Source organism: Orbicella franksi, chromosome 13 (assembly GCF_964199315.1).
Source record: "Orbicella franksi chromosome 13, jaOrbFran1.1, whole genome shotgun sequence".
Lineage (NCBI taxonomy): Eukaryota > Metazoa > Cnidaria > Anthozoa > Scleractinia > Merulinidae > Orbicella > Orbicella franksi.
This window is the reverse complement of record NC_138157.1, coordinates 13,107,919-13,134,605: the sequence shown is the minus strand read 5'-3', so window position 1 is coordinate 13,134,605 and position 26,687 is coordinate 13,107,919. Positions and strand designations below refer to the sequence as shown.

General features: G+C 38.3%; 2 protein-coding genes and 1 long non-coding RNA gene across 4 annotated transcripts; all 3 read right to left on the bottom strand.

Annotated features, from left to right (window-relative positions):
- Positions 1-484: 484 nt before the first annotated feature.
- LOC145466047 (uncharacterized) lies at positions 485-5,142 on the bottom strand. Of its 2 annotated transcripts, XR_014041799.1 has the most exons (3): positions 5,019-5,142; positions 4,192-4,400; positions 485-1,898 (listed from the first exon to the last, which is right to left on the bottom strand). It is a non-coding gene; the product is annotated as an uncharacterized LOC145466047 (long non-coding RNA). The 2 variants fall into 2 exon arrangements; XR_014041800.1 differs by lacking the exon at positions 5,019-5,142 and having other exon boundaries at positions 4,192-4,597.
- Positions 5,143-8,287: 3,145 nt separating this feature from the next.
- LOC145465451 (uncharacterized) lies at positions 8,288-12,389 on the bottom strand. The gene is made up of 4 exons (XM_081449227.1): positions 12,274-12,389; positions 11,760-12,128; positions 11,271-11,517; positions 8,288-10,706 (listed from the first exon to the last, which is right to left on the bottom strand). The coding sequence occupies exons 1-4, from the start codon at positions 12,344-12,346 to the stop codon at positions 10,076-10,078; spliced, it is 1,320 nt and encodes a 439-aa protein (XP_081305353.1). The 5' UTR covers positions 12,347-12,389; the 3' UTR covers positions 8,288-10,075.
- Positions 12,390-21,356: 8,967 nt separating this feature from the next.
- LOC145465631 (uncharacterized) lies at positions 21,357-26,327 on the bottom strand. The gene is made up of 5 exons (XM_081449408.1): positions 26,136-26,327; positions 24,852-24,949; positions 24,026-24,256; positions 22,497-22,740; positions 21,357-22,007 (listed from the first exon to the last, which is right to left on the bottom strand). Exons 2-5 carry the CDS (start codon positions 24,940-24,942, stop codon positions 21,659-21,661), a joined length of 915 nt encoding a protein of 304 aa, XP_081305534.1. The 5' UTR covers positions 24,943-24,949; positions 26,136-26,327; the 3' UTR covers positions 21,357-21,658.
- Between the last annotated feature and the right edge of the window lie 360 nt (positions 26,328-26,687).

Below are 26,687 nucleotides of genomic sequence, written 5' to 3'. Positions count from 1 at the left end.
CGTGCTTTTTTGAAATTGACCGTTTGAGTGGATCGCATGCTCAGGCCAGGTTATTACTCTGAGGGAGAAGGAGGAGATACGTAAAAAAGGCAAAATTTTGGCGCAAATTAACCTTGGCGCGTTTTCTTCAGAATTTCCTAGCACAATACTCTCTTGAAAAGTCCCTAATAAATTGCGTACGTAATGTTTAAAATCTTGTAAGCTTTATTTTTTTTCCTTTTTGTTGAGTTTTTAACTGAAAAAAAGTGAAACCACAAGCCCAACAATTGCATGCCCACAATCGATCAGGTTTTTATTTATGGTTAACTCATTGAAATCAGGAGGTTTGCTTTTAGGCTGGGCAAATCTACATATTTATCAGTTCCTTGGTGATGTCAGAGATATGCAACTGGTCGTTTCCAAATGACTTAAGCACCCTTACCAAACGCGCGCGAATTCCGGTTTGAATATCTGTACATTGAACAGGAACAGAAGACAGCCTCGCGATCTATATTCAAATTTTTGAAACGTTTTCGGTGGTGTGGGTGGAGTTTAACTGAGAATTGTTGAGACTTCTTACGTGTCAGCTGAGTAATTTTGCGTTTCTAATTGATAATTAACTGAGTTCAGAGACCTATGAAATTTACTGATGGTTTAGAAATGGGGTGAATGGGGTGAGATCACAGCACCACTGCTTCAGAGCCTATCACGGTTCTCATTCAACCAGTTTCAGTTTATAATTATTTTGCACACAATAAATTAAAATGATTTCACAAAATTCATGTCTGTCAGGCAAGGAAGCCGGGAGGGAAAAAAAGCTTAAGTAAAGGATTACCTCTAGAGATATCCAAGAAAAACTCAATTAAATTAAAATACTGTTATCTAAATAGATAGATCCATTTTTATTTTCTTGCACACAAAAATGATCATTATTTACTAACACAATAGATCATCAAAGCTTCACGTGCAAATGCGCAGAAGCGAAGGTGTTCTAAAAACAAACTGAAGAGAAAAAAGCACACACGAGCACACTAACAGGAAGTAAAATATACTCATAGATGTGAACACAGCAACATTGGATTCATTTCGAACTTCAGGGCTAAGACAATGAAAATCTAGAAAATGGAAAGAAAATTTCCTCACATTATTTGTCCCACAGTAGGCAAACCACAGGAATTCCACGCCATTGCACCTTTTGAATTTTTTTGTGACTTAACTAACCTCAAACTATCAAATTCGATTTTACAATTTGCTTTCTTACCATGATCTGCACTACCAGCTGCTTATGCTGTATTTTTGATAACTTTTAACAGATTATACTGATAAGACTTATTTCCCGTCCCCTACTTGCACTAGATGAATAGAACCTTACGAAAGGCTTTTGTTCAAAACATTTATAAGATATGAAAAACGGTAAGTTGATTACTACACCATAAAGGCCTTATTCCCACGATAATCCCTCTTTAATTTTTTTTTTTTTAGACGTGGTACCCAGTTTTCCCACCGACAGTGTCATCATGCGCTTTGCCTAGATATTTTAAGCAGGATGAAAATGCGTGTAAAGTCGCTTGGGCGATCCATATAAATGAAAAAAAAAATGATATGCTCCACCAGATAAGCTATGTCTAGACCTTCCTGGGAATTCTGAAACCTACAGAGATCTAGAAATAACTTTAGAGAGGTTACCCTAGGATGAAGGCCTTTATCGGATATTATCCTTCATCCTTTTCTGGTAGTAACTTCTAATATTAACACAGTTATTATTAATAAATTAATTAATATTATTAATATCATTGTTATATGTCATTGTCATTACACAATTAGAGTAAGACGCAACTTGATCTTTCCATTGTTCTTGATTTTTGCAGTACCCTCAACTCTGAACGTGCCTGTTAAGGACGCCAGTGCTCCAGCTTCCTCTGTACAAAGACACCAAAGAGAACGGATAAACGATTGGTTATATTTAACATTATATTCCACGAGTGCGCGTTCGATATAGGACGATAAAGACCCGAGAGGATCAAAGCGCCGAGTTGGCTATAATTGCCTCATAAAACTGAATGGACGCAACGGTGACGTAGATGCTGGGAAAGGCTTATTCAAGTCACAAAAGATTGTCTTATATATGTCAACATTGTGTAACTGCGTTGGTAAACAGATTTTGAATAACCACTCTGTTGGGGGTATGAGGTCCAGAGAAAAGATTCTGTCACAGTTGCCTTTTAGAGTCATTATTTTCATTTCTCAATTGTGATTTTTCCTCCGAAAATATTACAGTTTAATTTCATAGGAGTAATTCAATATTACGCAAAGTTAGCTCTTGTGAATCATTATTCAATGGAAAATTCAAGGGTTTAGTCATAGAGCACTTTGTTTTATTCCCATTTGTGAGCCTGGGCAGCCGTGAGGAGAGTGCTCTATTTGCCCCTCCCCCCTGTATCTCCAAAAATATTCCGTCTGAAGCCATTAGAACCTAGGGTGTGTAAGGCTTCCCTGTTTGATTACATTAGGGATAGTCGCCTGTCAGACATGACGTCAAAGTAAGTCAAAGTGTCAATGTCTGCCAATTTGGATCCGCCTTCTTAAAATTTTAGGATAACTCAGGACAGCTCAGAAATTATTAAAAAAGGAAATCAAGAAAAAAAAATAAGAACACAAGAAATGTATAGAATTTGAAATATAATCGTCGTAACCCCTAAATTCGCCCGAAAACCAAAAACGTTAGGCTTGAAACTAAGCAATTGACATACGTGCACCCAATTTTTCTCGATGTTTAGGAAACGACACAAAAAAAACGATCATAAGTGTAGTTTGAACGCTGTTTAAGCAAGACAAAATGGACTGAAATCACCGCTGCCCCGTTCCCCCTGTCCAAAAAGGGTTAAAATACTAAATATAGAAAGAAATAAAAAACTTAAATATTCATATTTCTTGAAAACTCTTTCCTTGAATATCCTATATTTCAACCATAAGGTTTTGGCATAAAGTGTAGCAAATTCTCTTGTGTACAAGTGAGATATTTTGCCCTGGCAGTTTTTAAACGTTATTACGGACGACTGTTTGATATATATAAATGCCTGAAAAGAGTTTTGAATCAAACATGGGCGAGTATGTTCATTTCGAACACTGTGATACACTTTTTTGTCCATGCTTTAGACGCGCAATTACATAAACGTCATTTTTCTATTTTCCGACAATTTCACATAATTCACTCTGTTTGCCGCCAAATTTTGCAATAGCTATTGTTATGAAATGCCCTTTGGAATAGCAAAATTTGGGGCAAACAGCGTGAATTATGGGGAATTAGAAATAGAGAATAGTGTTCAAGCAACGCCAAGTGCCATTAACGCAAAAGTCTTTAAATCTATCCTGCGCGAGTCAATGGTTTGGAAGACCAAGATCAAGTGGAATATTTGACCTTCATCGCTGATATGACTTCTGATTCAGTCAAGCAGATTGACTGGAGGGACGTCGAATTTGCTCTGATGAAGTCAACGAATTTACACTGAAAACGACAGATTTGACATCCAGTGAATAACTTAGGCCGATGGTTTTATTCTCCAAGAGCATATTCCCAAGAGGGGGCAAACACAGTGAATTATATGGGGAATTGAGTTCTGGATAAGAATCGGAACGCACAAACAGAATTCTAATGAAAAATAGCATTTCTATCGCCATATTTTTGTGGCTAAATATTCAAAAACAGATTTTCTGCGGGAAACATGGATTGTTGCATAGGCAATGGATTCGAATAGATTAATGTTATAACTTTCACTTGTGCTAAGTTAAGTCAGACGCGTGCTTACTAGGAAAGCCTTATGAAGAGAGTCTCAAAGAGAGTCCTCCATGGGGTTAACCGTCGAATGGCCAAAAAATTAACCGTCAACCGTAAAAACACAATATCTTTCAACGTCAACCGTTAAATGAGCAAGATAATACTAGCCACCAAATGTCTCAGATATCCTTAAATAAGTGCTAAACGATTGTCAAGTTATGCCGTTTATAAAAGATCGTTTTCAGTCCTTTATTTTCTAGTTTCAGGAGCAGGTGATTAATACGTCCTGTGGTAACAAAGGGGAAGTAATTACGCTTATGATACACATATTTGAAGACCATTTAACCGCCAACCTTCAAAACGGCTTATTTTTATCCCGATCAACCGTCAAAGGGACGACCCCCCTCCCCCCCCCTTGACACGAAAAGCGGTCATACCTTTCTCATTGGAAAATGGGTTTTTCCAAAACTTTATCTGAGGTTTATCTACGCCAGTGATGTCCAAAGCGTTTTTTTTCCAGTGCAAATGCGCTTTTAAATCAATAATTTGTGTTGCAAACAACACAAAGAACGCGAACAGAATCTTCATTGCCAAGCGTCAGTGTCTTTTCTTCACAAAAAATTTGTCAAAGGTGGGAGATCTGCAACTAAATAAAGCGCAACACGATCAGCATACTTTGGTTGAAAAAATAAATTCCACTAATCACCATTAGCACGAAATTCGTATATTAATGAATATAACAAAAGATCACGACGTTATTAACAAAACGTATTCCCGGAGAAGTTGTTTTTCAGTGTTAAATCATCTTGAGTCAATCAGTCTATGCTACTTGTACTTTTTGCAGAAATGAAGTAGTTCCTGGTATTCTTTGCGATTTCAAATGAAAGTAGACGATTTTGTGCAAAGCAACGGAAAAAGCTAGTATACTCTTCTCTATTCAAAAAGTACAGCAACTCTTTAAAACGTTTGTCAAAGCAAGAATTTGTCTCTTGCTACGAATTTGACTACTATAGTGGAAAAGTAATTAAATACTGTCATTGAAATCAAGTTCAGGAGCTACTCCATACCAAAATATTACGATTTTTGAGTGTGAAAAGTTAAACTTAATCGCCGACGGCGTCAACTGACTCATTAAATTTTTTCTTCGACAGAAATTGAGTCTTCTAGCACTGCACTCCTAAATATCCCTGCTTTATAATCGTGGTTTTATTCCCAAGAATAAGTCAATATGATCTTTGATGACAAAAGATTTTTGGTAACCTACCTATTTACAGCTAGATGCGAGAAGAGTATCCTTATTAGTGGCTTTGACTAAATGGACTGTCTTTGTTGAAAAACATCGCACAACTTTTGCCGATTACTTGTCATGCGGGAAGTCTCTGGGCTGCTCTTATTGGACCAAACTCGAGCAATTTAAATTCCCTTTCTGTTTACTCGTCAAATGGACACACCTCTTGTCGTGGTGGCCCGTAAGTTTAGTAGGAAGGAGGCGTGGCTAGGAAAGGTCGCGCTAATGGATATTGGGATCCAATTACCAAACAATCATTTAATATTTAGGCTGTATATGCGAGAAAATGCAATGCAAAGCTTTGCCTGTTCCTTATACATGTAAAAGCCATACTATTTTGACAAATAATGTTTTTGACTTGTTTTATTCTATTCTAAGGTTATTTACCTGATATTCACGAATGCTGAGTGCATATTGGTAAGTATTAAATACGGCACTTGACAGGTAACACCGAAGAAGGTGAAACTTAATTAGGCGTTGATGGGCAACTGGTAACTCTCCAAAACCACTTTGGTTATTTGATAGCAATTAGAACTGCACCGTACCTTTCGTCATTTAATGACATTTTGAAAATATAGATTAAAAATCAGTCAAAAAATCAGTCTTAACTAATTATAAGAAAAAAAGGAACGTGTGTATAGTTCATGAATTATGTCATATTCATTGGGCGATCACGCCCATTTACTAATATCTGCGGATTTTACGTTTACTTTTGAAGTCTTTGAGAAATTGCTACATTTAAGTCTTCGCTGTAACACCGACCGATAAAGTTTTCTATTGGAGGAGAACGAGAACGCATAATGTGACGTGCCTCAACACTGCACAACTCGCCACGGAACAAAACGCTTCGACCTTAGACGGGCACCTGATGGGGACGTGCCTCTCAAGATTGCAACAAATCAACAAATGAGTGCATTTTGTACATATTTGGTAATTGATACACGCCAATACTAAATTTGACCGAGAGAAATATATAAGGAAGCTCAAGAAAAGAAAAAAAACAGAAAGGAAAGCATAAAGCAACGCAATGCATTACAACAAATGTCGATAAATATATTCATGACGTTCTTGTGGTGAACAACTAATATTTAAGTTTGTGTTTAGTGGGCGGGTATAAAAAAAAGTTGGCCACTACCTTTACTGGAAACCGTGGATTATTAGGCTTCGTCTTGGAAAACATCGAGGGTATCGGGGTAACAAAAGTTAATGTTTCTCTAGACATGCACCTGTTACATGTTTATATCTACTTGCGATGATGTTGTTGATATGCAATTGGTCATTTCCGAATGACTTCTACTACCTTGTCAGAACGCGCGAATTTGTTCATGTGACAATGTGGGAGCAAATCTGGCTCGAATATCTGTATATATCCGGTGGCGATCGAATTGAACATAATTTTCCAAAATGCTTGGAAAAGAGGACTCTCTCGGGCTATATCCAAATTGTCGAAAATTTCTCGAAGGTGTTGGTGGAGTTTAAATGAGAATTGGTCATATTTGATAAGTGTCAGCTCAGTAATGTTACGTTTTTAACTGAAAGCTGTATTCAGAGACCTTTGAAATTTTCTGATGGCTTAGAAATGGGAAAAAAATTTGAACTGATCATGAATGCTGAGAAATTGTGGAATACTGAACAGAGGTTACAGCACCACTGAGTCAGAATCTGTCACAGCTGTCATTCAACCAGCTTCAGCTAGTTTATTCATTATTTTGATACAAAATAAACTAAAATAAATTTACAACTGATGAAGTCTATGAGACAAAGAAGCCCAAGGGATAATGACTTAAGTTTAGAGGTGAACACAGCAATAATAGAAGCAGTTTTGAATTTCAGGGCTGAGACAAATACTTTAAAAAGTAGAGAATTATGTCAAACAAGTATGTTTTTTTGGCCGAACCTGCATAAAATTTGCAGTCGCCATGGCAACGTCAAAACTCATGGACAATCCTCGACAATCATGGACACACAATCATGTCAAAATTTCCGTGAAGGTTGAATGAACAGGCAATGAAAGTTTCAGCTTTCAGTAAATCGCCTTTTCTAAACTTTGAAAAAATCTTAATTAACCCTCCTTCGCCTTGTACATTTGAGGATTAAACAGCAGAACAAAGGATCTTCGTGTTCCTTTGCAGGTCAACAACGTGAAATGACCAATTTTCAAGCTTTTGGAGAAAGTGAACCGCTACGACTAATTTTTCAAATTTCTTTTTGCAACTGAGCGCTTTCATAGAATATTCAGCAGGGACAAGTTTTTCTGCCGAAAGAACACCGAATATATGTAAATAACTGCAAAGCTCTCAAGCAAGATATGTGTATACAGGAGCCATAATCGGGGACGGAGACCGTAAGTCTCGGGATTCGCGCGCACCTATGATATGGGACAATTTTTCTATTTTTAGAACAAATTGCGCCATCCTGACGTCATATATCCGCGCGGATTCACGCACGTGTCGGGGGCTCTCGCGTGGATGTTGTCACGTTGTGTGATCAAATGGTGAGAGTTGAGAGATTCTTTTGCGTATTTTTCACAGCAATGGCAGGGAATAAGGCAGGGAATACGAACCAGGGCGCTTATATGTAGTTTTATGCTCTGAGCTAACGAAAAAGGTGGGTTTTTCAGGGTCGAAAACAAGACTTCAATCTCGCGCTGGGAATGAATACTAAGATCTGCTCGCGCTAGCTGTAAGCTTACGCGTATGTTTTTGCGTTTGTTCTGACTCAAGATTATAGCAAGAAAACTCTACACTCTGATATCGAGTTAATTTGTGAGTTTCTCAGACAATGGTTCATCATAACCAAAACCTGTTCTGACGGTTTCTTATTGTTTCTGCTTGTTTGGTGAGTTTGCAAAAGTTTTTGAAAGGAAAGTCTGACGCGTACAATTAGCTCATTTGCATAGTGCAGCTCGTGCACTTCAAGTCCGAGTCGGTGTTTGAATTGTCAACAAATCTTGACAAAGATTTCTTTCGTTATCTTTTGTGCATGCTGAGGTGCTGTAACAAATTTCACGAACCCAAAAAAGGCTACTAACATCATGTGTGTTTCTTCAACATAAGCATAGTGAAGTTTTACACTGCGAAAATGAAAATAGACAAGGAGTTCTGATAGCTCGATCAACAAACTCGAAATCGCTATTCCAAGTTGATTAAAGAAAGCGTCATCGTAACTTTGCTGATTATTTCTGCTTTATTCACATATTTCCAGCTTAGCTTTTAATATGTTTTCAAACATTTATCAATCTTAAACATATTTAAAAACTATAGAGTTATTGTTTGAGTTCGATGTACGCTTTCACACGAAAGAGCGGCGGAAGTACAATTTGTCATGTTTACTGACTGTACTGAAAACACGCATCGGCGGGCGCTCTCATTCATTGACAACAGAGAATTTACTGGATTTTTACACGAATAAAACTGAGCAGTATCTACGGACGTAAAGTTATTGGGCCTTGGATGAAACATCAAGCGTTGCTTAAAATTCAAGCGAAACTCAAACTAGCAATTATTTTGTTTTACTTTTCGGTCGCGATAGACTGACAAATTCCTCGCAAGTGTGTGGCAAGAGGAGCTAGGAAACTATGAAGCCCTGAAGCTCTCCTATACCTAAATATATCCAGCTAGTTTTTTGCTGTGTAATGGAAAAGCTGTTAATCTTCAACATATGTGAAATTTAAAGTGGAGTAATGTACAGCTCATGTAAAAGAAGCATCCGTCGGAACACAACTTGGTCAGCGATATATATAAGCTTACAGCGGAACATACCTAAATTCGACACTGTCTTACTTCACTCAAACTGGAGCAGCTTACGACGAAAATACTTAAGCAAAATTCCAACAGACGTGAACGCGTTGAGTTGTGGGCCAAAAACATGAAAATTTTCGGGAATTTCGGACGCCATTTCCTCCGCGCGACATCCGCAAAAATCCTCGCAGCATGTACGCGCGTGTGCCGCAGGCGATGGCGCAATTTGTTCTAAAAATAGAATTATTGTCCCATATCATGGGGACAACCCTAATACTAGAAATGGCGCGCTTACGGTCTCCGTCCCCGATTATGGCTCCTGGTGTATATAAATACATACAGGTGTCATCCTCGCCGTCGCCGTCGTAAAATATACGTAAGGGCCTTAATAATTAATTTCTAAAGGTGAGGCGAGGTTTTAATGAAACATTCCCAAATAAACATGGGAAAAAGAAGAAGTGAAGGATTCCGTAACTTGTAGTCGAATGCCGCCATTTAGAAAATCGCCTATTGACAAACTTTTGTTGCTAGAGAAAATTAATTCAAAACGATTTGAAACAAGGCACAGAACACTGTTGAGAGCTAATTTTCTTTTAATTATCAGCTACGGCAGTTGCAGCAGTTCTGAGCAGTTACAATAGCATTACCAACATTTGAAAAAGTTCCTATAGACCTTTGATTATGGTCATTAATTCGTAATTTTGCGTATATTTGCTTGTCGTTCGTTTACCCCTTAAGCTATTGTATCTGTTTTTGTTAACTTTTCGGCCATCTTAAGAGACGAGACACGTGAGGTAGAGGTCCCCAAACTGGCAAACTATTTCATGCTCATAAGGGTGATGGCCTGTTTAATTTGTTAGTCTTCCCAAAGAAATGCCATTAAGAATGACTATAACCTCACTTTGAGCGTTTTGTGAAGTGATATATCAAGCCTGGTTTTAACAACAACATATAAGCACAAGCACTAGGATAAGCATAACGTCCATAACCGTAGTGAAGACGCCGACAACACAAGCATACGCACAATCACAAGCAAAACGATAGGATTTTATTCTTCTTGTGTTATGTGCTTATGCTAAGTCAAATGAGAACGCGCTCAGTATAAGTATATGCATAAGCTCTAGTCCGCCATTTTGTTTTACTGTTGTGCTTGTGTTTATAACGTACTGAAAACCTGACTTATTAGGGGCCGGTTTTCCATTACATGATAAACCACGATAGAATTATATTTTATGCTTATGCTTCAGTAATTTGACATGTAGACCCCCTCCACTGAGAAATAAATTAAGTGATTTACAGCACTTTTATGGGCGAGACCCGAGGTATCTTAGCTCTGTACACTAAGGACCGAGGTCTTCCTTCGTCCTGGTTGACACCGTTTGATGCGTATTGCTTCTGACTTTTGTCTGTGTATTGCTTAACGTTGTATTCAACATTACTTGGTGACAGCTGTTTTGAATAACTTTCTGGGGTTTTCATGTAACTATGGGAATCTCGAGAACCTAGGACATTGCCAAGCCTCTGGGGTTCATTGTTGCTTAGAATTTCATTTTTGTCAGCATTCCTAGATTTAACCGGTATCAGGTTATTGTGCAGTTTGTTTTTTGAACTGTCTCGACCTTGGCTCCCCGCTTCTTCTTCTTCTATTTCTTCTCCTTCAGATTGGCATATCACAGCAGAGCAGTTGTACGCCACTGGATCAAAGGTGCCCCTCTCAACGTTTTCCTTGAAATTTGCTTCACTATCAATGTTCCCTTTCGGTTTGTAACGCGCAACAATGAAAGAACAGTTCATTCCCCACTTGGTGCCAAATGCTCGGCCAACGCCGATTTCCTCTGTAGCTTTCCAGACTAGCTGAGAAAAATGTCCGGAGACATTTCGAAAGCCATGAATAGAGAAATCATGGCAACAGGCTTCGTCGTACCTGGAAGAATCATTTAATCAATAATTAATCGGTTGGTCAATTAGAGCGGTTTTCGACTGAGTATCGTAAAGCCAAAACCAAACCAATTACTTACCAGTTTGATTACTCAGCCAATCTCAAGCCGCAATAAAACAAAACCAAAACCAAAATAATTCCCTGATTACTTCGACACTCACTCGCAAATCGCCCTAATCAGTCTATTTTATTTCATCCAGGGGTGAAAAGTAACTCAACCAGCCCTCCTTCCAGCCTGTCAGTCATTTAATCAGTCAGCCAGTCAGTCAGACAATCAGTCACTATGTCATTCAGTATGTCGCACTAAGTCAAATAAACGTACGAATGACTGAAGAAATAATTGGAGGATAGTTAAATCAATCATTCCATTGATCAATCGATCAAGTAATCAGTTAATAAGCCATCATTAGAGTTAATGGGCATCGATAAACGAGAAACATTAAAAGAAGTTAACCGACCTTTTAATACTCAGTCAATTAATAAAACACTCAGTCTGTCATTTAATCCACTGCACGAGACAAGGTTGACCTTAGTTTTTATGAGATTTACCATTTCGCGATAGCTTCCTTAGCGGTGATTCCTTCCTCAGCAGCTGTTGTGCATCCCATTGCAAGGCTTTCACCTTGGTTTTCTCTTGAATCAGGCGGGGAATGTCTCAGATCTTTTTCTTCGGAAAGTATCTGCGCCCACTCTTTGGCTTCGATGGACATCTGTGTGTTCTTCTGAATTGGAGGAGAAAAGTGCACCGACCGAAGTTCGTTGTGAATTGCAACCATGTCATCAATGAACTGATTATCTGAAACGATTTTAAAATGCGTCACTCAGTTTCCAGATTCAGATGAGTTGTCTTAGGCAAGAAATTACATTAAACCTACAATATGCTTGTAAAAAATAACTGTTATCTTCCCAGTTTTCCCATAAGTTTCAGCTTAAAGGATCTTTTGACCTTAGATTTTCTTACACGGCCTTGATAAATTCAAATCTATCATCTAATCAGAGTTAAAGGATTTCTTAGTATATAATTTTCATTTTGCCAACCTGCTGGAGTTAGAATGCCTCCGGAAATTCCTGCTCCGTTTGTTCCCACGGGGCTAGACGGAGAGGACGGAGAGAGTGCGCCGGCTGCAGCGACCGGGCCAGTAGCACCAGGCAGACCGGAAGCACTGGGCACACTGGAAGGACTGGTAGCTCCTGACGAGCTGGACGCACCGGATACACTGGACGGATTGGAAACAGGAGGGAGTGAAGTAATAGTCGCGGTAGCCTTGTCTTTTGATATGCTTGATGCTATTGGTATTACCAGTTTAAGTCCTATTTCCGCAAGGTCGTTTGAGATGGAGTAGGCACCTTGGCCCAGTACGCCTTGGTCAGAAATCTTGAATGTTCCCGATGGGGCGTTTAAGGAAGCTACAATAAAATGTCCAAATTTTTAGATTAGATCGCGGTGAAATGTTACTGCATCAATAATATAAATGTTGCTGCTTTGTTCAAAAAACATAGTTTATCATCTTGTACAGGTAAGGGATTTAAACGTTCATTTCACTTAGCTTACCTGCAAGTGCTTTGTACGCAGCCAAAAGGATAACTATAGAAACATACAACAGAGCATGCTTTGTACTACTCATCCTGAAAGAAAAGATAGTGGGAAATATACGTGTGCCTCGTTGATCGTAGACCAAGAAAATTTCAAAACCGATAATAACAATAATCATAATATATACTTAAGTTATACTGGAGAAAAGGAAAACCGGTCAGTCAATTGACTGGTTTTAATCGGTGGCCAATACACAAAAATTAAAATCTCAACAGCTAATTTACAGCTAATTTACAAAATCAACAGCTAAACTACAGCTAATTAACAAAGGTATTTCCAGCTAATTTACAAAATGCATTGAAGTTACTCTAGACCTTCAAGGGCCTATTTTGTTCAAAAATTTTTCACACCAAATTCAAGACTTCTACTTTATCTGAATTTTCCAAAAACCAAATTATTTTAAAAACTTAAAACGCGAACGAGTTATCCGCGAAAACGTAATTTTTAAAACGAGTCAATGAGCTGCAAACTGTGATAAGCCGATTAAAACGTGTCAACCCATGAGTTGAGCAGTAACAATTTTCGCGACAACTGATTTCATCCGCGGAGTCGTATTTCGCTTCTTTTGTTTATCCCTTACGTCTTGCAATTTCTCGCACAGAAACCTTCGCTTTTGTTGAGTGTTTTTGTCTCTTAAGTGATAGACTAGGCGATTTTGTTCGGTCTCCGTGCTTCCACAATTGAACGCAAGCGCAAATCGCAAGTGAATGTTTCGCCAATGCACTGCTCTAGCTTCTTCTGGCACAGAAGTTGATTGCCGCGGCATATTACGGGCGAATTTAATTGCTGATATCTGACAAGGCAGCTTCTCCAAACGCTCATTTTCTCTGCTTCGTAGAGTGTTTTTTTTTTTTTTTTTTTTTTCATATTCTAGTAAAACAAACAGGCTGATGAATTACGCGTTGAGTGTTTTTTTTTTTTTTTGTTAATGTGTAAGCATGCGCACTCGACTCGGCTCACCGAGTAGGCCTCTTCAAGGCTATTCCGATTTCCGATATCATTTCCCTTTTTTCACTTTACCTTCTTAACCATTTATCTGCTGATTCGGTTTATAAGCTGCTGAGTGTTTCACGGCAGACTTCGCTACTTCCGATGTAAGATATCAAAATATACTGTAAATATAAACATTGCTCATTCATTCCCGGAAAGCGTTATGTAGCCCGCGGGGGAGTTCAAAGCTGTGTTTCATTGGTTGGCGGCCTGGCCACGTTGACAACCGCTTCAACGAGGTGCGAAAACTGTGAATTTCTTTCGAGGCTGAAAACTCAAGGTTTATTTCTGTCTGAATTACCTCTATTCAAATGAATTAATAGGGTATGTAGATTTATCGGATTTCAACGAAACTTGGTCAAAATCTTCGTCAGATATTAGCGCACCAAAGTGTTTGAGGCTTCTGCGAAAATCGAAATACTTTTTTCCTGTGATGTCCCATTGAGTAAAAGCAGTCACAAATTTTCCATTGTCCAACTTTAAAAGGGATTTCCTAAGCAACTTATAGAAATATCGAAAAAGCCTCATACACTGTGTTAGCCCATCATCTCCTGATTGATAATGTTCAGTCAGTTTGGATGTCCTCGGTAACACAAAGGCTGGTAATTCAGTTTAGCAAGTGCGGTCATTTTTGCGTTTAAAGGCTTGCGCGTGCCTATCAAAACAAAAATAGCAAAATATATTGTCATTTTCGCATTCTAAAGTTTATTAGCTTTACAATGATATATAGTTTACCGAAGTTTTCTTTACAGCAGCGCGTAAAGAAAGCATTTTCCGGTAGGCACCCCTGAAGGTCTACAGTAACCTTAACGATGTATTCACGTATGCTTCGCGAAAATGGTTGATTATGAATAGCGTTTACACTTTCAGTTTAAAATCATGGGCAGAAGAAGCTGGCCATTAAATAAAATAGCTACTTGCCTTTCTAGGCAGAGGGCTAATCTTCGAGGGAGTAAGTGATAAAGAAGTCGGGTCCAAAATTAATCAATGGAAGGTCCTTTCCCAAAAACTACTGTATTATCTTACATTCATTCAAAGATAGGCTACCATCCGTGCGGCATTCAAATGCAGGGCCATGAAGTCTAAAGCGGTGATTGTCAGTGTTAGATGCACTGACAGATTCGATTATGCGTTTTTATCATTATTTAAACGTGTTTCTAGTAAGCAATAAACATAGTACGTAGGGTAATAATCAAGTTTGTAACCACCGCTTACATATTCGAAACACAATTTAACACAAAGCATAGCTTTTAAAAGTATTTGGAATGTCTATCTGTTTCATGTTGTTGCCGCGGATAACAAACAGTCATAAAATGGTCGTCTCTATCTTACCTTGATTATCGAGGATACTTTTTTTTTCTTTTTTATTTCCCCCTCCTCGTGGTTCTGTTTGTGGAGGTTCACCCAGAAAGGTCATCAGGTCGACTATTACCCGTTCTACACGTACACGTAAGGTGCCGGTCAATTTGAAGAGCTCGAACTAATAAATCTGTCTTTTTAGAAGTTTTATCATGACGTAGTTAAGGACCGTAATTTTGTATCAAGTTAGGACCATCGTGTTTTGCCAGCCGTGAACGAGAGTGATTACTATATCCATTTTTTACAGCGAAACAGTGTTTTAATTGGATGTGCTATTTACAGGTAGACGAGTCCATTGCTGCCCTATGACAACAAGTTAAGGGTTTAAACATATTGAAAATGAATACCACTGAACCACGTTGCGGATCGCTTGAACCTAGGAAGAAATAATACTTTATAGGTGGTTTTGTTTACCATTGGGATTTTCTTACAATCTTTTGAGTGAATTAAAACACCTTCTTGCACGTGGAGCAGGTTGGAAGAAAAACACAAGACAATAAACGTATTCAACACGTGCACATTATGTAGAACACTTAAGGGCTTGAATGCGACCACCGAATGAACAAATAAGAATAAACAAACAAGTAGTATATAGATTTAGCCAAGCCTAAAAGCAGAGCTCCTGGGCCGGGTTGTTCAAAGAAGCTAACCCAGGATAAGCAAGAATTTTAATTTGAGTTTTGTAACTTTGCGGTGAGGTTTTCTTTCTGACCTTTTGTTTTGAGCTTGAATAATTTATATATACTTCAGTTAACTTTTACTTCTGGGTTAGCGTTAACCGGCTTCCGAATAACGCGGTCCTGATTACACCAAGTTAACCTGACCTGAGCCCGTGATACAGTCGAAAACGTCAGCGTCAAATTAAGCTATAAACTTGAGCCCGCGATATAATCGCGTGATACGGATCAGCGGATACCTTTATTTGGCAGGTATTAAGTGACCATAGCATGGATGTCCACGTGCACTGTCAAAGAAGGACGCTCTAAACCAAGGCTGCATGTTAGAGTAGAGCTGCTCTCCATCCAGGAGGGAGAGGTGAACACGTCAGATTTGACTGACCCTATGATCATGGCCATTATGACGTCATGGCGAAGAGGCGCGCAAATGCACAAAGTTTTCGAAAATGTCGTCGTCGCCTCTCACTGATACAACTGTTTGAGGCGGATTTCTCCAATCATTCCAGCTTCAAATGGTATTGTATTTGGATCTCAAGGAGTCATTATCATTTTTCTTCCTTGAGAGGTAAGCAGATTTTCATTATAACTGACAAATCTTGCTTAAAGTGTATTTCAAGTGTTACTGTCATCGCTCTCCGGTGGAAATATGTGGGGCAAAATTTTGACAATTCGCTCTGTAAAATTGCGTTTTTTACGTGATCGGTAGCTTAAAGAAACGTGTAACTTGGTCACAGAATAGCTTACATGTATAAGGAAACATTGTAATTGAAGATGATTTTGAAGAATCGGCAGTAAAAATGATCAGTTCATTTGAGTAAGAAATATCTGCGATCTCGTACTCGGCACATATCCAGCAACAGGCCCAACAAACAGAAATACTATCCACAATGATGGAAATGAGAACTTTCACAAACAAGAACATAAGCTCAATTTTTCAAATGAGACTTAAAGCCTGCCTACTGCACAGCGGTGGTTAAAATGCAGACTGCAGACTTTTTAAGAATCGAAATATATTGTATTCCCATTTCCTTTATTTAACAAATAAAGAAGCCTAAGCCGTTTATTACACTGTGATAGAAATGTAGAAAACAGGCGAGTGTTTTCTACATTTCTGGAGTGTTCTCAAATGTCTGGAGTGTTTTATCACAGTGTAATACATGGCTTAGGCTTCTTTATTTGCTTTATGATATAGATTTACACACCCAAAACAATAAAACACGCTTTTTCTATGTTATATTTAGCTCTTCTTAACCGAGCAGGAAGTCTGTATGGGAGAATCTTGACCAAGGTCGTGAGTACAGACCGAACGCAGTGAGGTCTGTACACACAACAGAGGTCAAGATTCTCCCATACAGACCGACTAAGCTCAGTTAATAAGATGTTCATTATATGGCACAAACAAGAATAATGTAATTCGTTTAATGTAACTGGTTTGTACTAACTATCATTTTTTGCTTGCGAATCGGCGATAAGCTGAATTAATTCTGCTAAAGTTTGCTTGTCCTGTTTACTTTTTTTTCTCATCAGGCTTTATGGCACTTCCATAAATATATATTGTTAGATGAAAACAGCCAATGACTTTGTATTTTAGTTTGCAACTTTCTTACGGCAAAACATTACCTGTCTAGATGGGAAAATCTAGAACGCTTTCAATATCGATTTCAGCCAATCAAACTCGTGAATTCAGTAGTTCCCAGTCCTTGTGAGACAGAGCCGTATAATAAACTCTGATAAAACATGGATTTTTGACCAATCAGAGTGCCCACAGGGTCCTATCTATATTTCAAAGAGATCTAAGTGCTGTTAGCCTGAAATATACAGCTCAGGTTAGCCAGTGTATGGTTAGCTGAATCTCTCTCTCTGGGAATATGATGTTCTTAAAAAGCCTGCAGTCTACATTTTACCCATGGTTTGCAGTCTAGTCTTGTAAGACTTTTCTTTAAACATATTGACATACAAGGTACTCTCTCCTCAGCATAGGCCTCTTTTGTGCTGCTTTGACTGTAGGCTGGTAGTTTGGAGTATGTTCAATTTCCTATAGGGAGTCTCTGTGGAGGAGAGTACAAGATCCCATTTATATGGTCTTGGGTACTGAAGACAACCCTTTCAGACCCTTCTGAGGCAACTTTATCAAGTGTTTATATGAAACGAAGTTGTCCCTCCTCAATTACTTAGTACATGTAAGCCTTTTTTCATGTTCCAGTGCTCAGTTATCCTTCTTCCTTTGGCTTCCTTTCAGTCATTTGATCACTGTGGGGTTTTGTGAGTTAATTTTGATTTCTTCATACCATGAGTTGCCCCAGGTAGGCCAGTCATAGTATTTTGACGAAAAAAGGTTATCAGGCCTACCAGGGTTACCCTGGTTATGTTGCTAAGGGTGACTTGTGTTTCACTTTCTCAACAAAATGGTGAACGTTAACTTGGCTAGGGTCAATGGGGTAATGGCTTTCTTGGTTACTTGAGACCAAATAAGGGGCCTCACAGTTGGCTGGAATCATGTATGCTTATATAACAAAACTTGAGTTCCAAACTCTGGTCACCTTGAGTTCCTGTTGCTGGATCTTGTTATGTGTACAAAATTGGCACAGTTGATCAACAACTTAGGAATTTGAAGTTTGATCTATTTTAATTCCAAAACAATATTGTAGCTGTTCTTTAAGTAAGGATCCAAAAATGCTTTATGGAGAGTGTTTGATGTAGTTTATATGACACACTTCAGAAATTTTATTTTTTCTTTGTGCAGGTGAGGGTGCTGAAAAAGTTTCTCTATGTGAAAATCTGAAGACCTTAATTCAATACATTGATACTGCAAATGAGCTATTTTATGTTTTATAAATTATGATAAAATATTAGCTCTTGTACATTACCGCATTGTATCTGCTTGGACAGGACTTAAAAGGTGGATGGGGTTGGATTGTTTAATTGTGAGAATTACTTTTTTTAATCGTAAATACATATTGAGTTCCCAGTGCTAGATCTCATTAGGAAATTTATCTTTTAGTTTACATGTGCTGTTGAAAAGAGTTAGGGGAGATGTAAAAACCAAAGAGGGAAGGGAGGTCTTATAAACATTTACTCCAGTTTTCAACTGGTGAATATTAAGAGGAGTCTTATTTGATCTTTTTAAACCTTAGGTTACCATCCTCCACTACCTTTGCAAGATCATTCAAGCACTGAGGCCCCATTTCTGAAAATACACTCAACCACCATGGAAAGCTATCTATGTGTTGTCATTGTGCTGTCAATTAAACATTTACATGTAAAACCCAATCTTGTTTGTGGTTTTTGTTATTTGCTGAAAATGTACGCTTATCATTCTCTTGAAGCCAATAATAAACTCATCAATGCAAAAAGCAACAGGGAACCTGGGATGGATGAAGCTGGGGAGAAATCAGGGTTGGGGTTCATGTTTACAAGTACAAGCTCTGACACTCTTCTCTAGAATATTTCTTTGTAAAATAATTGTTAGAGCTATCTTTATTTACATAAGATTTATGATGAAAATTTAAAAGCATTAAGTATAAAGAAAATAACTGATTATCATTTCAAACTTAGTGGTAGTAAAGTTATTACAGTTTCTCAAGACAGATACTGTTAGAAAACAAGGGGTTTGGTTATAAAAAGAGATCACCTGATATTGATCTTTCCAGCTTTGTCATAACCTTCCTTACTGAACTCTTTGTTTTGGCAATAAGTCATTTTGGTTTAACAAGTTTTTCCTGGATAAGTTAACCCTTACTGCCAATGGCTTAGCATAGGAAGTGTCCCTGTTCATATTTTCTTTCCTCTGTAATTCTCTTGCTGCTTGGAACCAGATTCTGTATTTTTTAGTTCTTTCCATATGACATCCTACACAGTTTATACAAGTTTAAGTGAACTTACTGAGATATATATATAAAAAATTAGAGCCCAAAGCACCAGTTTAGGATACCTTTCTTGTCAGAGGTGCGAGACAAGAAATATCTCTGCACTGCATGCGGACGCCCGAGGAAACAGATCCTGCTCCGATCTCATATTTCACGAACATTTTTACACGAAATTAAGCAGCTTTCTGCTGAGAGGTCTCGTCCATGTTGTTCTGAATATCATCTGTTTCATTTAGGTCTCCCGTACAGTGATTTTATATCTTACCATCTATAAAGATATCCACACGTCTGCTCGGCTTGCGTCAGTTGGTTGGCTTCGCAGAAGAAAATGTTATCGTTGACAGTTTTGTGGATAATTTAGCGCGGAAAAATAATTCTTTGGTGCATTATTTACTTTCTAACCCAGCATATGACTTTATGTCTTTGTAAGGGAACATTTTCCATCTAATACTTTCTCATATTTCGAGGGTTTCCAGTATTGATCAGTAGGTCCTCCATGCTATCGTCTACAAAATAATGGGTTTAAACCCACTGATCATTTTTATGCATAAGTTTAATGATTCGTTTTCATCACCATTCAAACGGTTTAAACCATATCAAGATCATATTTTTGTGTTCGTGTTGTTCATCGTTGGGTTCTCCAGATATCGCCCAAGAAACAGGCGCAAAGCTTCATTTTTCAATCGCGTTAGATCTCGAAATGTTGCGTGTTTTTGTGCCTTCTCACGACTAATTTTTGAAATTCAAAGTATTTTTGGACATAATACTAACAGGTTATCTTATTCCTGTGGGCTGTTGATCGCTTTCTTTCAAATTCTTTGAGCAATCATCAGATGAAAAACTTTTCTGGTATCATTTTTTAGCGGCCATTGAAACTTCACGGACCGGCTCACGAGTGACGTCATAATGGCCAAGATCATCGGGCGCGCAATCGCATGGCCACGGAAGCAAAGTTGACCTCTCCCTCCTGTCTCCATCCTTGTCGTCGCCGTCGTGCGTACGCGCCCACGAGCAATACCGCTAGCCATGATAACCAAGAGAAAATCAATTCACCTTTTTTCCTTTTTTTCCTATATGAGCATCATGGTACTCCGCTTGACGGCCCTTCGGGGCCAAGAAAGAGGAGATATAGTCACAAGCTTTTTTCATTTCCTCAGTGAACAATTGTTTACAGGAAACATCAAAAGTAGATTCCTCAATGAGAATGCTTTCTTTTCCAAATTGTTCTAGTTTAACGTCTTGCGGATTTTTTTCTTTGATATGGTTGTAAATCCAGATAATTATTATATTATTGTTATTGAACAATCGTGAGGTTCGTATTGGAGAAAAATTTGTCGGTTGAATTTTTATTTCGCAGATTTATGGACCGAACTGCAGGCGAGGTCCGGTCCATCAACTTGCAAAAAAGAATATTCTGCAAGACTGACCGAACAATCTAGTTCAATAAAGAGTTTTTAATCTAATGGCTCTTTTTATTCTTCTGATGAATCGGATACATTTTCTCGATCCATCCCCGGTAAACGCGCGCGCGAAAGTTAAGCAATTATTTTGGTTTCTCGCGTTTATTTATTTATTTATTTTTTTTATTTTTTTTTATTTTTTTTTATTTTTTGGTACATTTAACTGAAATTGTGTTCCAAACATAAGGGTTAAAAGAGTTCTCCGCTGAAAACTATTTATCTTATGCAATGAATTGAAAACGCAAGTCGCCAAATTTAATTCACGATCGTGCGGTCCATCTTAGTGATTTTATAGCAAAACTCGGAATGCTAAGCGAACCAATCACAATCCTCTGTCTCATCGCGGACCACTTCAGCCCTATAACAATTGGCTTTTTTAATTAAGCTCCATAAGAGCTCAGCGTTTTCAACGCAGTTTAGATTGGCCTACATATGGAAGAAGAAACGAACGTCGGTCATAATTTGAGTTTGGAACTTGGCACAACTTCTAATCACCAGTTTCTACGGTAACTGGGACTACCGTACGTACACCATCTTTTTAATAACTCTAACGCAGGATTACCGAGAATTTTGTTTTTAAAAGCAAGTAGAAATTTCCAAATGTTTAGTGACATGTTATTTTCCGTATTGTCATGCAACCTCGAAAATCAATTTAGACTGTTTAATTTCTTACGGTTTAATGTCACTTTCAAAGCGATTAAATAAGCCTCTTTATTTCATTAACAGACATCATTTATAATAAATCTTACAAACCGTTCACTATTAGAAGGAATTTACAATGTATTTAAACTTAATTCGACACGAACGTTCTATAAAACTGACGGCAGATGAGGTATTTCAGGTGATATTCTAAATTATTTTAATATGTTACTTGTTTTAGCAAATAAACTAACGCTGCTTTAAACGCTGTTACAAAATCGTTACTTTCTTAGAAAATCAAGTTGAAATTTCGCATCAGTGATGTATGCGCAAATGAAGCTCAATATGATGTTTACAAGATTACAATCTTCGGAAAACGAGGAATCTTGGTTCTGTATCGGTACTTCCTGGAAGCAATATTTGATTTCCCAGCTCCATGATGCGGCAACACGTCTCGTTGTACATTACTGCAGTAGGACGAGTCAAAGTTCCCTTTGGTAACGTCATGAGCGAACTCGGATCCGATGTTACCCAGGGGTCTATAGCGAGCTACTATAAAAGTACAATTCATGCCAAATTTTGTCCCCATGGCTTTGCCGACGCCAAGTTCTCGAGTAGCGTTCCACACTAACTGCGAGAAATGCCCAGATTTGTCTTGGTAGGCTTGGTCGTAGAAATTGTGGCTGCATACCTCGTCATACCTGTGATACAAATATTTCATGGTAACAAAAAGATTCTGTGTTACCCTGTGTCTGTTCAGTAATAGACCACAGATGACGTCAAAATGTGGTAAGGGTTAAAACAAAAGAGGCAACGAGTCGTTAGGCGAGATTGTCACTGACGCTCTTACCACATTTTGACGTCTTCTGTGGTTTAACCACAGTTACATAGAATTTACTTGTTTTCTAATTATAACAAAGAAACATAAAATTGTCAATGACATCATCTAAGCCGGTCTGTCCTCCGGTAGATCATAAGTACGAACCAATCAAAAAGCGCGATAATTCCTCATAAATGTAAACAGTAAAAAGTCAATCCCTGGGTTATTTCTCCCATTTTCAGTTCGATTCTGTGGATTTTCTAATAAATGGTTAGAAGTTCTTTCAGTTAATCATTCTGTTATTTTCATTTACCACTGCCCAAATCAACCATTCATTTTAGATCCACTCGAAGGTAAGTTCAATACAAACCATTCCTTCGCTGCGTCTTTGGCTGTTATCCCAGGGCCAGAAGATGTACATCCCATTGCCAAGTTTTCTCCTTGATCCATGCGAGTGGCTTTGTCAGAATGCCTTAGGTTTGCCTCTGATGCCAATTGAATGGCCAATTCTTTGGCTTGAAGTGACATGTTTCTGTTCTTCACCAATGGCGGGGAAAGATGAATTGAACGAAGCTTGTTGTGTTCCTCTAGCATTTGGTCCAGAAAGTCCTCATCTGAAAGAAATTAAATTTGTTGACATTTTCGATCGCTATATTTGGCACTAATATTAGAGTGAACCGAACTTTTTTTGCGGACAATTTATTGCAAATCTTTTAGAAACGATTTTCGAGGTTTGAGTCGGTAAGTTTACACGATACCATTTATTCGTAGTCATAAGTATTCTGCCTCATCTCTATGCATCGCCCTTTGGACATTCCTTCTTCTTCCCATAAAACTCCGCTCTCCCTAAAGCCAATGATACACGGTTCAACATTTGTTGAGCAACAAATGTTGCAGCTGCTGTTCAACAAATGTTGAACAGTGTATAATGTGACGTTGAACGTTGAAATATGCGTTCAACATGTTGAAAGTTGTTAAAAGTTGTTGAACGAAAATAGACCTTGGCTCTATTCTGTTCAACAAGTTACCGCTTGTTGAACGGCTTCAACAACCGTTTTCGAATTTGGTGTCACGTGACGTCGTGGAAATATCAACATGGCGGCCGAAGAATTGGAATCGGCTGAGTTCGAATAGAGTTTTGATAACACCAGTCAACTGATCAATCTGTACGAGACTTTTCCGTGCCTGTGCGATATAAGATCGAAGTATCACAACAACCTGTAGCTTGAAATGTCTAAGTTTCTGAGTTCTGCTAGCAGGGTGTAGTATGCTCCGATTATGGTTCTATTTCTTAACCATTCACGGGTCCAAATTTTGCGGTTTTTTCGTCTTTTTTGTCGACGCCTCATAATAACGGCGACAACGCTCGAGCACAAAGCTACAGCAACATTTCCTCGTCCGCCATTTCAAATTCGCGCCAAAATGTGTAGTTGTTGCTCAACAAAAGTTCAATGAGTATTCAACAAGTTGCAACAAGGTTTCAACAAGTCGCAACAATGTTCAGCATTTGATCAACAAAAGTTGAACGATGTTGAACCGTGTATCATTCGCTTTATGAAACCCTATACCGACGAACTAACAGGACGCCTGGTGACGAACAGGCCAGTGTCTATTGAACTTCTTTCACTCTGACCAGGTGGTTTATTACAACTGTAAATCCTTGGATAGATTAGTTACTGTCGATGACGTCTCTACATTCCCATGTTTCTTCTGTATAGCAATGAACTGACTTAACTAATACGACATTCGATCCTCCAGAATAAAAAGAATTTTATAATTATAAAGAAATTCTTGACTCATAATGTTCACCCTAGTAATATCATAAGATCTTTCTCTTACGCTTTTTATGGAGTTTCTCCAAGAGGATACAAGAGTAATTAATTATTGGCAACATTTTACCTTCTTTAGTAAAGGTGAGTTCCGTTTCGGTATGATCGCTCAGCGAGGTTGTTTTCAGTGAGTTTACGGCACCTTTGTCTCCTGCGATGACAACTTGCTGCTGCTGGGCCATTTGTCCTAAAACCACGTGAAGACCGATCTCTGCCGTACCACCGGAGATCGAGTAGGTTCCCTCGCCATCTACACCATTACCAGTAATGTTGAAATTTCCATCCGCCAAGTTGATAGTAGCTGAAAAACCAAATTATGAGAAAAACAAAACGAGAAAAGAAAAGAAAAACGCGAAACGTTTCATTTCTTCGCAGTAAGGAAGGTTTGTAATGCATCTTTATCTTGCCAAATATTCATCCAGCTATGTATACTATGACGTTTATTTTCGAAAAAGACAACATTTTCTTATTTTTATCGATTTATATAACCACGAGCGGAAATTTCAGGGAACACAAAATGGTGGCTGTGCAGGAACAAGTGCCGATAGAATGTCATTGCAGCAAGACATAGTCCTTGGGTACACTGGGCGTTAAACGGGGGAGATGGGAAGATAAAACGGGAATATAATTGATGGAGAGGAAGTGGCTTTTGCCTCCCTTACCCCCTCCCCGTTTACGCCTGCAACGCAAGCCAGGGTACATTACCCAACTTGATAAACAAATAGACGTTTTGTCACTGGGACACTTGCGAAGTAGTGCAGCATGCATAGAACACCTAACCTACACAGATGGTGGTTATTTTCGGTTACATAGTGGGTTCGCAATTTAGACACGCTCCAACTTCCAATCCAATTTTTCTTCTCGCCTTTAAATGTAACTTTTATTGATTCTCTTACCGCCGTGTGCTATCACAAGCCAGGCGGACAGTAAAATGAAGTCCTTGAGACAGACTTGGATAGGTACCATCCTACCGCGATTAGAAACCATCAAGTTGCTGAAAACGAGAGAGTATGGATCAAACATTTTATTCAATCTTAAATGGGACTTCAAAACCCTCCAAATAGACCCAAATTGAAATTCAAAAGTAACCCAGAAATCCAGCAATTGAATAAAAACTGTCCTCTAGTCGATATAAAGTAGCTGGTGTTATTAAGACATTAATTAGTAGTATTGTTTTAACCCATCCAACTGGTTAACCCTGGAGAGTGATTAAATAGACGATTAGACTGAGGCCTTGAACCACTGTTATTCCTGGGGAGTGAGTACCAACTTTTACCATGTCCTCCATCCCAGGCTCAGTGTATCAGAATTAAACGAAATTCATTTAACACCTTCAAGTTTTAAAACATGACTATTCTCTGATTGCTTATTCTTGATTGTAGCTGTCTTCAATTCATTAACAAACGTCGAGTTGACCACTTAAGCATTTCCACAGGTGGGCTCCCCAGTTATTTTCTCTAATTTTCAATTTGACTACCTGTCTTTACTCTTGAACAACCAGTATTACTAAGTTAATGGAAAGAAATAATTCATATGTATCATTCTCCTGCTTATTAGCACAGTCTTGATCAGCAAAAGTGGAATCGGGATATTTAGGACTGAACATATAAGATAATTTTCTCTGAAATATTGTAATGCTAGCATCCATTCTGACGAACCGTGGTGAACAACTTAGCCCAATACAACTTTAATTTTTACTGAGTTTGCACTACATTTGCTTTCTTTTATTTGTTATAAATCAAATTATCAGCACTCCATCTTAAGGACTTCTTTTTGCACATAAAATCAGAGTATTTGTCGTTTTGGTATTTTTCCAATTGTACTTGTGCTCGTAAATTCGGCTGATGGCCTCGATATCTATGGTCTCGGGTTCTACTCTTAAAGAAACCCATAACATGTTTAATTAGTAATGGGTCCACCGGAGTCGGAAATTTTATCCATGAAAATGGTGGTAAAGCCAACCTGAACTGCTTAGTTTCAATAACAGTCCGCTCTTTAAACATTCTTGTTTAAATAAAGAACCTCTAGAAAATATCAGTTGGCCTTACGTGGGGGTATATCGTGACTGCTGGTGGGGGATTAGTGCGAGGTGAGAAATCTAATTTTCTTCAACTAGTTCAGACATTCACTGTCGCTACCAATTAATAAGAGAATTATACTCGAATAACGGAATATCTTACCTCTAAGAAAAAATCTCTTAATCTTTTCGTTGTGACGACGCGATTGTTTGACAGTCGCGATGTTGAACCAAGAGCAGCGCTTTCCTTAATTTTGTCAAACAATCTTCACCGATAATCATGATGTTTTGTGACCTTTGAGGTCACGAGGCCGACCGCACCCTGCTATACGGTCGAGCAATCTGACACCAACAAAACCACGGCCATAAAACGTACTCTTCTTAGTTATATAAGCTTTCCTGCTAGTAATTACTTGAATGTTAATTACTGTTGCACATAATAAGAAAGCATAATTAGCCAAAAGGATTCTTAAAATACTAATTTTTTTTTTCCTGCTGCAGATATTTCAAAGGTCCGTACAGATCGTTCTCAAGCCGCAAAACAGGTACTGAACAAATTACTCCTAAGTGTAATATTGGGTCACATAAACTTATGACATTGCGTAGATATTTCTTTCACCTACGTACTTACTTTCTATTTTTTTTTTCCATTACTTTTTTCTTTTTGATTTACTTTTTGAATTCAGTTTTATTTCTCCTACACCACTTCCTCAAG